Source organism: Sinohyriopsis cumingii, chromosome 15 (assembly GCF_028554795.1).
Source record: "Sinohyriopsis cumingii isolate HCF-2022 chromosome 15, ASM2855479v2, whole genome shotgun sequence".
Taxonomy (NCBI): Eukaryota; Metazoa; Mollusca; class Bivalvia; order Unionida; family Unionidae; genus Sinohyriopsis; species Sinohyriopsis cumingii.
In genome coordinates, this window is record NC_142975.1 from 34037763 (window position 1) to 34051234 (window position 13472).

Sequence of the window (13472 nt, forward strand, 5' to 3'; positions counted from 1 at the left end):
TGTCCTTTATTGGTTAGCTCCCGAATGTTACGATTTTTCCGGTAGTTTTCAACTTCATGCTTAACAGCGGTTGTTGCATGCAGAAGCATAGGATAAAATAAAAATTAAAAAGCAAAAACAAACAAACAAAACGAAACCAAGAAACAACTCCACCCACCCCAAAAAACTAAACCAAAAACAAAAGCACGATAAACATTGGATGTTCGCTATATTTAATGAAAAATGAGTACGCTAGTGTTTTTATCTACTTAACCCGATAACGGGATGTAATTATTTTATAAATCAATATATGCGGCACCGTTTTGACGGGTTCTTGGTGTTGTTATTATAACAAAATACGTAGTGGAAGTTTCTTACATATTATGTTAAAGATTATTTACAAATACCCAGCTCATATTCAGAAGATTTCAACGTCTTTGTTACATGGTAACACCTGATAAATTTTTTTAATTCAATAATTGCATTTTTTTCGCATACAGATAAAATATCGGGTAAATATTAGTCGGTTATAATTGTTTGTCGAATATGTTCTCTATTTTCGATGCGGAGTGTGTGTGTGTGTGTGTGTGTGCCAATATGCTCCCATCTACAGAGCATTGGTACAGGTAGTCCTACAATGTAAGACATAGCACATGTTGTTTTTGTTTTAGTGCTATCACCATCACACACACACACACACACACACACACACACACGAACAAAAATATCGGGTGATGTGTCTTACGTTGTAGGACTATGGTACATGTTACGACTTTAAAATTTGGAGAGAAAAAATTATGTAGTGTAAATAAATGGTTAATCAGGAACGGTAAGACGCCGTGTTAAGACCAGAGTTTTGCACATGCTTGAGTGTGATTTCATATTGGGATTCTCCAGGAAGATGCCAGTGACATCAAACTTAGATGTGGTCTCAGTTCTTTACTGCCAGATTTGCTATAATTAGGCTGAATTTTTTTCATAAAAGTGAATGGCTGATATGCACTCTATGGTATAACAGACTTTTCCACTGCACATAATCCATTAGCTTGAACACCTTTCCTAAAATTTGTATTTGCAAATATCACTGGCTCTGTTCACTTTAATAGCTGTTTTGTCAGACCCATATTTTCAAACTAAGAACTCAGTGCAAGCATGGTTGAATACTTTGTTTAAATGCCCAAACATTGTAAAAATAAATATGTTTTATTTGGTGGCAGTGCTAAGATGTGCAAGTATTTCTTTTTGGTATGTATTATAAGACACAGACTGTTTTGAGATAAATGGATGTCGAAAGTTAATAACTAATGGCTATTCAGAATACAGTATTTAACAAATAACCTGAGGGGGCCCCGAGTGGCCAAGTGGTCTAAAGCGCTCTTCATTACGGATCACTGCCATCTCACCTCTATCTGCGTTGGTTCAAGTCTTGGATTCGGCTAATGTGGGTATGTGAGAAAGCTTGCCAGTAGCTTCTCGTGGGTTGGTGGTTCTTTCCGGGGTTTTCCTGGGTTCTTCCTCCACCATTAATACTGTCCGTCATGTATAGCCTATCGTGTGCTGAAAAATGGTGTTGAAACCCAATGACAACAACAACAACAACAAATAACCCCTGGAACCACTATGCTCTCAGCATTCACACAACCATGCCTTCTTTTGATAGGTCCAAATTTTACCAAGTATGGGCATCAGGATAAATTGAAGGCATTGGTGGAGCCTTGGTCTTTTTCATTAATAATAAGGTGATGTATTAAGTTAGTAAGTAATTTTTCAGGCTACAGTGGGACAGTGAGTGACATGTACAGAGGGGGACGAGGAGGAGGCAGATGGGGAGGTAGAGAATGGGACAGAGGTGGTTATGGAAGGAGAAGGAATGGTAGAGGAGGTGGATGGCACAACTTTAGCTCAGGTTTGAGGAGGGAACATTTATTTTTTTACCAAGTTTCAGAGAGTACATGATGACTGTAAGCTAAGCCTGACTTTTCATTGATAGAGAGTACATGAGGACTGTAAGCTAAGCCTGACTTTTCATTGATAGAGAGTACATGAGGACTGTAAGCTAAGCCTGACTTCTCATTGATACAGAGTACATGATGACTGTAAGCTAAGCCTGACTTTTCATTGATAGAGAGCACATGAGGACTGTAAGCTAAGCCTGACTTCTCATTGATACAGAGTACATGAGGACTGTAAGCTAAGCCTGACTTTTCATTGATAGAGAGTACATGAGGACTGTAAGCTAAGCCTGACTTTTCATTGATACATGCATAATGTATCCTAAGCATAATGTATCCTAAACATACTTTTAAAGGTAGAGACTTAAAATGTCAGGATACGGTAAAAGGTGTTTGTTAAAATTAATCTAGGATTTTAATGAGATTGTGTTTGTGTGTTATTAAATAAATCTGAAAATGGTGGGATCACAGTTGATACTACTTAGCAACTATTACTGCCCAATTTCTGCAAGTTATCCTTTGATCATTAAAATATGCAAACTTGTGTTTCAGAATTTAAGCTTATTTAAATAGCAATTTGTGTTTTAAGAATAGAATCAGTAACATAAATATTATAACTGCTTTGTGTACATTTAAAAAAAGATGAAAATCAGTTTGGAACTGTAAGTGAAATGGTCATGGGGAAATAATAGCATACATCGCTATTCAGTGAAATACCATTTAATTAGATTGTCTCTTTTTGTAAACCATTGGCCAGGTATATTCAGGAAACTATGCAATTCATAGAAAGCAGAGTTGAAATACTATGTTATTAAAGATTTAGCATTAAAATGCAATTATATAGATTGGGACATTGCAATATTGTGGAATTTGTGATGTAAGGTCAAGGTTGTATTGTGAGTTTACTCATTTTTATGAAAATACAAAGAAGAAAAAATACCGCAAAGCAAATACTATTCAACCAATGCCTAATGTTACACCTACTATTTGCTCCCACTTCTCCTTGTTCAGCTGTCACTTCTCCCTGTTCTGTCTAAAAGAAGAAGACACTTCTTCCTAAAATTCAAGTCTACTTTGACCCCTGGTCTCATGTATAGCATAAATAGAATGTCAACACATTGTACTCTCTCGCCAATCTTGTTGCATGCAGTGAATCATAATGCATGTAATTCCACTGGGAACATGGTTAGACTGAGGGATCAGCTCAAAAGACATAAACTACAGTCGCTGCAGCTATAAAAAAACATATACCAAGTCATTTTCACTTTTCTGACAGAAGAAGGTGAAGTTAACATTTCTTGGCTGGTGGTTTGAGTCCTTTTTTCCTACTTTTACAGGATGAAATCAGATTGTATATTTTTACCATCAGTCAAACTGTAAATGTGCTTAGAGTAATAATTTCATTGGACATTAGTTGCACAGAATTGCACTCCAAGCTTCATGTGTGAAATATCAGCAGGAATTTATAGATTGAGACTTGATTGCAAGCATAAATAATTACTTAGTTGACACAAAAGTTGATTGGAAATAACAAAATATTACGCCGTAACCATTTTACATTGCTCATTGAACAGAGGAAATATGCAAAGTTCATACTTAGAATAGGGTTGTATGTAGTGACCTGATAAAGGTGTGGTGAAGATGTCAGCTCAAGAAAAAGCAAAGCAATCTTTGCCTTTTCTGCATTGGCCTTTCCTTTTCAGCATATCTTGGAAAATGACAGGCCCTGGGGCAACAGTTTTGCCTGAATTGCCTTCATGTGTGTAAACTAGAGTGTAAATTCTTGTCTGCTTGCACTTTTAAAAGAAAGGCCCAGCAAATGCATGCTCAGTCTATCAGGGATTAAAGAAGAATTGAAATAGTATGACCTATTTCTCGCCATCTTTATGTTACAATCTATCTGTTCATTCTTCCATATTTATCCTCGAGGAATCCCTTTGTCCCTTAAAGTCCACCTTCCTTATGTCTTGCTCTCAGTGTCAGCTTGTCTTGTCTTGTCCAGCTTTATATATTTTTGTATGAATGTATTTGCCCTGCCTTTGTTCGGGTCTTTTGAGTTCTTGAGAAAAAGAGATATGGTTAAAAGTGGCTATCAGGAATGGAGGTTTGATAACAACCATAGAGTTGTCATTATTATGCATATCAAAAAGCACTCAATGGAATACAATATGACGAGATTTAATAGAAATCTTGCCATGCAAAAGGTCTTTTGATTTTGTATGAATGATGATAATGCTGATGTGAAAAGGGATGTAACTCAATCTCTTCTTGAAGATAAATTTTCTTTTCAAAATGTGCCTATACTTAATAATTCCTTGGATCTGAGTTTGCTTAACTACCATTTTTGCTGTAATCACATGACTACCTTTTCAAATATCCAGCAAATTAATTGCTTTAACCCTTCTTGCAAGGATAAAATCTGCCTCACTTTCAAACCTAAATATATTGACACCTTTGAGTTAGTGTGACTCGATTATAGTGAATGCAAATGAGATGTAAAATGCCTGCACCTCAGTTGAAATAACATATCGTTCTCTTAAGTCAAAACCTTAATTTGCATACTTTGAGTGGTCACTCATGATCTGTTCCAATGGCTGGTTGAGGCATGCAGAAACCACTGTTGGTTTGGAAAGAACCGGCTGCTGACAACTGAAGGAGATTACACACAGGGCCTTTATATAGGAAATAGGTAGAGGGGATTAGAATGGACATGGTGACATATGTACAAGTGACCATTAGAACAGGTTTGACTGTACATGTTATGGCAGAAAAGTCCATATTCACCAGCAATTATGTAATGTACAAAAGAGAGCAAATAAATTAAACAGTCCAGAGAACATGAAATATAAAAAAAAGATATTAAAACTGATACTGACTAAAAGTTATAAAATATTTACTAGCTTCAAGATTTTGGAGCTTTTTCTGTAAAATTCAACCTAACATTCTGAATAATTGATATAGAGAGAATACCAGTACAGATACCAGCAGTTGTGCGGAAAGAAGAATTCTTTTAAATGCCATTCACGGTTCTCAATAGATTTAAAAACTGATGAGTCACTTGACCCATGACTTAAGAATCTCGAGTTGAAATGAAAATTGCAGGAGTCAAAATTGAAATCTCGAGTCAATTCTTTTGGAAAGTCATGAGCTCATAGCTGTTGTTCCTTGTTATTGGTGGAAACAAATGATGTTTAAGATTTCTTGTGTCATGCATAATGAATGAGGAATACTTGTACAGTATTTGATAAGAAATATACAATCTGATATTTTGTTAAAGTGTTTCTCTTTCTTACTATGTGTATATTTTGTATATGAAACAGATAGAGGATTTTTTTAATACTTTATCATATTTTCATCTTCTCAACATATTATGTTGTCTTCTGCTCAAATCATTTTATATGCAAAAATCTACCCATACAACTGTGAAGGTTCTATATTATTCAAATATCAAGGATGTACATCACAGATTTGTCAGTTCACTTTTCTTCTCATCTTTAAATTTTCTAAAAAATTTCAGAGATTGACTCTCCTTCACCTCCTTCTCAGAGCTGATACTGTCTTTCTGTTTCTTTGGAGTCTGAGTGACTCAGAAAATTCATCACTGGTGGGTCGTTTTGGAGATTGAGGCATAAATGAAAATATACTTCTTTGCGCCATTGTGATTTTAAAGTTCAGCTGTATACACCGAGTGTTATGTCTTCATTTTTTTCTCTTCTGAATGATCCATTAATTAAAACGATTGAGGTTTTAATGTTTTGCTGATTAAAGCAAATTAATCGCCATTAAAACAATCCCATGCTGAAATCTGGCTTCATGAGAAGTCATATTTTTCCATTTTGTCTAACTTTTTATAGTTTAAAGCACAACCAAACAAATACTGATATTTGATCAGAAATGTATCCAGTGTAGTATTAAATGATTCCAAATTTTTAAACATTCTTGCCAAGTGAAGCAAATTAGTTGCCAATAAAACAATTCAAATTGGTCGACTTACCTTTTCAACCGGCTTTGCAAGCTCCAGTTCTGACAAGTTGATTTATAATTATAAGGCAGTCCATTCATGTCGTACTTGTTTCCTATTCCTCTACCATAAACTTCAAATGTAATCTCAAAACAATCCAACCTAGTTCAGTAGCACCTAAGCAATACATCAGTGAACTGTTGGCTCCATCCAGTTCATATATATCATCCATTGGTGCAGTATTATTGGCCATCAAGGTATATACTGTTGTTGAGCAGATGTCAATCAGTGTCTTCTGCAGTAAATGTTTTATGGACAGTGCATTCTTAGCAAGAATTTAAGCCAAAGGCAAATCAAGGGTAATTAAGATTGATGTTCCTGCCCAGTTTTATGTGCATTAAAAAAATGCACAGGTCGAAATTTTTGCATGTCAAAAATGGGTCATGTTTAAATTCCAAGCGTCAAAACCCAATGGTACGCATCCATTGAAAACCCTGTCATTGATGCATTGTGGCTATTTTGTCTTTTGATATGTTTTCCGTTGATTCTTTATCAATTACAGATGGTGGTAGTGATGGTAAAGGGCATCCCCCTGAGTTGAAAGGCAAGCAGATTGGGATGTGGTATGCAAAAAGGAGTCAGGCAAACAAGAGAAAGAAGGAGAGGGCAGAGGTCAGTTGAAAACAGAAAAATGGCATTTAGTTTGGATACTATTTATTAGGTATAACATGTGACCTATTTTTGCAGAGTCATGTTCAGTGACAAACAATGCCAAAACAGACATTATATAGACTAGTTCCTTACTGTAAGATATGTCATAATCTGTTCATTTTATAAGGCATGTATGGACATCTATCCGTGTTATCATTTAATAGTACAATTGTTTCCTATGATGCTGCAGGTTCTTTGGTATCGTGATATTCAAGGGTTTTGGTAATTTTCTATGTAGCGCCAGCTATTGTTTGCTAATCCTATTTACACTAGCTGACCATAAGTTATTAGTTCTGCATCATCATTTTTATTCTGGAATAATGTCTGAACTGTTGGCGAGTACACTTTTATAAATATGCACCCATGAATTTCACTTTTTCAAAACATGTCCGTACCCCATGTTCTCAAATAAAATCTATATCTGCATACAATCGATATTACTATAACAAATTGGTTAACCAGTTTGTTCTCTGATAATGTCCAATGATTTTATGTAAGATTCATATCACATGATTACTGTATTCGTGAAGAAGCAAGAGTTTGCATCTTTGGTAGCAAATAAGAGTTAAAAAAATGAAGGATGTTAATATTTTTGTTTTCTGGTGGCTTTCACAGTGGACAGGTATTGACTTAAAAACTTTGTAAACTATTTATTTCTTTTATGACATCAGATTTTGTTCAAGGCGTCTGTGGGTGACATATACTTTCATGCTCATGTTGGTGTGCTTATTCTCACTGACAGTCCTGATGCCACCCCAGTCATGAAAAGTTAAATATGGATTGTTTTAATTCTCTCGGATAAGTTTCTGTTGTTGGAGGGTACTGCTGACAGAATAAAAGCCATTGAAGTAGTGTCCAATTTTCAAATTGATTTACAATTTGTGCAATATATACATCAACGTCCTAATATTAGGACAAGTATTGTAAAAATATTTGTTCAGTATTACTGTGATATCACATCAATGCTTTTTGCATAATTTGGAATCTGTATAGCTTTTTATCGACCATGATCATCTGATTTAAAGTGGAAATTAAGTGTATGGTTATATAGTACAAAGAACACCAAACAGACATACAAAATATCTTGAAGGTGAGTGCCTTTATTTACTTATTTGCCAGTTGCTAACTTTAAGCCCCTTGATACCATAGCATTCCAGAATATATTATGTATGAAGTACCTCATTATGAAGTAACCTCACATATAAGGCGGAATACTTTTATTGTTGACAAGAACAGTATTATAGACCGGCCAACCTTTACACGTTTTCTTTAAATGTTGTGGAATTTACCTTTTTATTCTTAAATGGCTTCCAACAAGCGAGTAGTCAGGATGAAAGGGACAATAAACATCTTAAAAATTAAATAGTACCGAAGAATAAAGTGGAATATTCAGTTTCTTGGGATGAAAAGCCGGAAGGAAAACAATTACTTTTAGTGGACACCATATATTGAGTTGAGTATGCCACATGGCTGGAATGATAATTGCCATCGCTAGAGCTCTTTTTTAAAGGATTACATAAAGTTAAGAGATATAAAGAAGCCATTAAGCTCTGCAGGGTTTGGAACTGCAGTTTATGAAATTGTACTGGAGGTAATTGTTGTTGTTGTTGTGGGACTTAACGCCATTTTTCAGCACATGATAGGCTATACATGGCGGCCAGTATTAATGGTGGAGGAAGAACCTGGGAAAACCCCCAGAAAGAACCACTGACCCACAAGAAGCTACTGGCAGGCTTTCTCACATACCCACATTGGCCGAATTCGAGACTCGAACCCACGCTTACAGAGGTGAGATGGCAGTGATCCGTAACAGAGAGCGCTTTAGATCACTCGGCCACTCGGGGCCCCACTGGATGTAATAAAGGTTAATGTAAACTTTACAAAATTTTGAATTGAACACAATGTTTACCATCAGTACGTAAGTCATGAAGCACACTTCTGGACTTATAAATGCATGTTTTCCAGCTTGAAAATAGCAATACATTGTATTTTGTTACATCTTAATGAAGGCTAGCCCAACTTAATGAAAATATTGACTGCCTTAAAGAGAAGGTCCTTTTAGTGTTTCTAGGTCTGGTATTATGATGAGTGAGTGCTGTTCATTGAAAGCTTGAAACATCATGGGATACTATTCTGATTGTTAGGTAATTGAAGGAACACCATGCGATACTATTCTGATTGTTAGGTAAATTGAAACAACACCATGGGATACTATTCTGATTGTTAGGTAATTGAAGGAACACCATGGAATACTATTCTGATTGTTAGGTAAATTGAAACAGTATCATGGGATGCTATTCTGATTGTTAGGTAATTGAAGGAACACAATGGGATACTTTTCTGATTGTTAGGTAATTGGAGGAATGCCATGGGATACTATTCTAATTGTTAGGTAAATTGAAACAACATCATGGGATACTATTCTTTTGTTAGGTAATTGAAGGAACACCATGAGATACTATTCTGATTGTTAGGTAAATTGAAATAACATCATGGAATACTATTCTGATTGTTAGGTAATTGAAGGAACACCATGGGATACTATTCTGATTGTTAGGTAATTGGAGGAATGCCATGGGATACTATTTTGATTGTAGGTAAATTAAAGGAACACCATGGGATACTATTTTGATTGTTAGTTAAATTGAAACAACATCATGGGATACTATTCTAATTGTTAGGTAAATTGAAACAACATCATGGGATACTATTGTGATTGGTATGTAATTGAAGGAATGCCATGGGATACTATTCTGATTGTTAGGTAAATTGAAACAACATCATGGGATACTATTCTGATTGTTAGGTAATTAAAGGAACACCATGGGATACTATTCTGATTGCTAGGTAATTGAAGGAACACCATGGGATACTATTCTGATTTTTAGGTAATTGAAGGAACACCATGTGATACTATTCTGATTGTTAGGTAAATTGAAACAACAACATGGGATACTATTCTGATTGTTAGGTAAATTGAACGAATTCCATTGGATACTATTCTGAATTTTTGGTAAATGGAAGGAACACCATGGGATACTGTTCTGATTTTTAGGTAATTGAAACAACACCATGTGATACTATTTTGATTGTTAGGTAAATTGAAACAACACCATGGGATACTATTCTGATTGTTAGGTAAATTGAAGGTACACCATGGAATACTATTCTAATTGTTAGGTAAATTGAAGGAATGCCATGCGATACTCTTCTGATTGTGAGGTAAATTGAAGGTACACCATGGAATACTATTCTAATTGTTAGGTAAATTGAAGGAATGCCATGGGATACTATTCTGATTCTTAGGTAATTGAAAGAACACTGTGGGATACTATTCTGATTGTTAGGTAATTTAAGGAACATCCATGGGATACTATTCTGATTTTTAGGTAATAGAAATAACACCATGGGATACTATTCTGATTGATAGATAATTAAAGGAATGCCATGTGATACTATTCTGATTGTTAGTTGTTATAGCAAGTTGTAAGTAGTTAAGAATAGGTACAATTTAATTATAAGTCTGCCAAAGATATTAGTATACAAGTGATAAATGTACAAAATCCCAAGTCAATTATCGATGTGAAATTATAAATTATATGATGTTACAGTGAACATGACAAGTTCTGTTTGTTCTGACAGAGGCCAGTAGTATCAATTGGAGGGGCCCAGGAAGAGCACATACAGAGGCTTTTGCAGGACATCAGAAGCTCTGAGGAATGTCCACCTCAACCTGAGAGATCAGGGGCTTCACTTACTGACAGGTAGGTATACAATGCATCCTCTTTTGAATTATATGACATTGCATTGATGGAAGGAATTTCCTTGTAGTCTTCAGATTTGGCCCTGAAATACGCTGATAGGTACAGTGATCTAGTGTGTACCAGGAAATGGGCAGCAAAATGACATTTTCCATTCCAGGTCTGACAATTATTCAACTTAGGTCTCTTATTTTTATAAATTTGTATTTCTTTTCATTATACCCTTTTTCTTAAAATTTTCTCTAGAAACTAGCAACAATTTGACTTGGCTGAATGTTGTTAAAAACGTTGTTCTCATTGCCATTTGTATAACATCAGAAATATGTTACACTTTTTAGATATAAATGACTTGAAGGTAAAGATCTGCAAATGCCCTGGAATCTATAGGTGCCAAATTGAAATCAATCACCATATGAGAGTTCTGGTTCCTACTGATGATTTTGGCAATCGCTAATGCCAGCATAGGGATAGAATGATTTTGCTTTTTGAGGGAGGTAAATCATTTTGTATTCAGATCATATCTCGATTGAAACATTTTCACAAAAGTAAATTTTTTTAGAAGTTATGTGTGTTAAATTTGTGTGCCTTTGGCAATTGTTTCATACCCTAAATTTCTGTCCGGATGCATTTTCTCGAGTCCATGTTAGAATAAAATCTTTTGGCAAAGTAACTTCTTTCTCCTGCCAGAATAGAGCAAAGTTGTGGCATATAGGGGGAACGGAGTGTAGAATGGTCAGGTACCAGCATGGAATCTTGCCTTTTTCTCAAGTTTAAAAAAATTAATCTTGCATTTATTATAATTTCTCTTCTTTAAAATGGTTTATCATAAAATTTTGTCTGAATGAAATGACAGTATGCATTTCTTTTATCTTGGTCACCTAGATGTTTGTTTTGTGCATGGCATTATAAAAACAAAATAAAAATCATCTTTGTGACCAAGACTAGGAATCTTGCCTTTTTCTCAAGTTTAAAAAATTTAATCTTGCACTTGGTTACCTAGATGTTTGTTTTGTGCATGTCATTATAAAAACAAAACAAAAATCATCTTTGTGACCAAGATTAGGCTATCACACTACTGTGCTCTTCAATATATGGAGCATACTCCAGTAACTCATTCAGTATCAATTAATCTAATCCTGATCGATGAAGAATTGTGAAATCACAGTGATAGTCAGAAAAACCATTCTGAAACAGAATAAGTACCAAGTCTTTGTTCAAAATGGATAAATTACAAAATTGAATGCATAATAAACTGAATAATAATCAAAGGTAGGTGATACTGAACACTTTATTTTCATAACATCGATCCCAAAAATTGAAAGATATGTGTGAAATTATGCATGTAGTTGATTCTGTACAACAACAACAGTTGTGCCAAGTTCTGTTCTCAGCAAGGGCGGAAGTGATATCATATTCCATTTGAACCATCTCTATATTATCGTGAACTGGGAAAAGTCTGACTTTTACCCACCAGTGTTTTTTTCCATGGATTTATCATATAAATGGATATAAAATGTCAAGTATTTTGGATTTTAATGGATTTATTTAGGACAAATTGTTAGTTCTCAATATATTTGTGACATATTTCACTCTTTAACATAATTATAATTTACATTGGTTCTGTTCTTTCTTCCATATATATATATATATATATATATATATATATATATATATATATATATATATATTGTTACATATATTTATTTTCATTTAATTTGTTTGTTTGTCAGTTTTAATTATTTTTTTATATTTTTCTTACATGCTATTGTAATGTAAATTTATTCACCGGAAATGATATTTTTCCAGAAAATTGGTTGACCTGAATCATTCTTTTCATAAACACCAGTGTTGGCCTGGATGCTGACCTTGATTCAAAGTTAGTAAACAAAGTTCTGCCTTTGTTTCAAAATGATTGGTTGTTGTCAAGGTCATGATGGGGCTTTGGGTTTAAGATGTAAACAACTTTTTTAATTTTTTTATTTCTTAGAGAAAATTATTGGTTTTCGTCAGGGTCATATTTGGTGTATGTAACATAAACACTATCACATGACCCCCCCCCCTTTGATTTCGCAATTCTGGTTTTTCCATTACTACGCATTTGTTAGTTTTATTAGAGATGTATATAGAGAGATTTCTCAGTTTTGGGCTTTTACACTTGGTATCAAATTTTCTTTGTTTTGTCAGATTTTGAGTTAATTATCTTCAGATCATTTGGATTTCAAAGGAATTAATTCTTTTTTCTCTGGAAATATTTTGAGGAGTGCTCACACAGAAATTTTGGAAAGACATTGCTTACAAGTTTAATCTGGAATTCCAACAGCAGAGTGCCATTATTTGTATTTCTACAAGGAACTGTAGATAAGCACAGTACTGACTATAACATCCATCATCATCATCCATCTTGGATTTTCTGCCAGGATTCAAACTTGAAATTATTAGAACATTTGTTACTAAGACTTTTGCAATTTAGTTTGTGGATTATTCTTAGATTATTTTTTGATTTGATTCTTGTTACCGTAAGTTCTTAATTTTTACAGAATTTTTCCAGGAAAATGAATTATTTGTTAAATTTTAAAAAGCTTGTTCTTTTCACTTTTTCTATGTTACTGTTTATTCGAGCCTAAACACATAACAATATATATATATTTTTTATTGCCCTGAAATATGATTATTTTTATTGTGTGCAGTGTGTGCTCAGCCATTTAACAATGTCATCATCAGCTCAGTGCTGAGCCTGCAGTCCACTAGGGAACTTTGTCAGTGGACAGTTGTTCACAGTGTGTGATATGGTCTGAAGTGCTCCACAGCAAAAGCAAGAGTTAAAGGCCTGGCCCCATTGGACAAGGTTGACAGCATAATGACCCTCTCCTGTCCAAAAGCAGTTCAGTGTGGTCCACAAATGACATGAAAGGTTGACGCCAGGAGGGCAGACAGATGGCTCAGCTATGGGGAAGTGGTTTACAGCATCTTTTGAAGACCACTCGACACTCGGTGCCAAAATAGCTGTCATATCCTTTGGCAAAGAACGTAACTAGATTAGGCATCTTGAAATTAAACAGACTGCTGGATGTGAGGTGATGTCCATGTACATTGGAAGTTTCTCACTGG

At 34.7% G+C, this 13472-nt stretch overlaps 1 protein-coding gene across 2 annotated transcripts in view; it reads left to right on the top strand.

Annotated features, from left to right (window-relative positions):
• Positions 1 to 324: 324 nt before the first annotated feature.
• LOC149781581 (ATP-dependent DNA/RNA helicase DHX36-like) overlaps positions 325 to 13472 on the top strand; it is a 116248-nt gene continuing 103100 nt past the window's right edge. For both annotated transcript variants that reach the window (XM_089935625.1, XM_089935626.1), the window contains exons 1-4: positions 325 to 426; positions 1751 to 1885; positions 6455 to 6564; positions 10246 to 10367. In XM_089935625.1, the coding sequence (XP_089791751.1) occupies positions 363 to 426; positions 1751 to 1885; positions 6455 to 6564; positions 10246 to 10367 (431 nt within the window). In that variant the 5' untranslated portion in view covers positions 325 to 362. The remainder of the gene's footprint in view (positions 427 to 1750; positions 1886 to 6454; positions 6565 to 10245; positions 10368 to 13472) is intronic.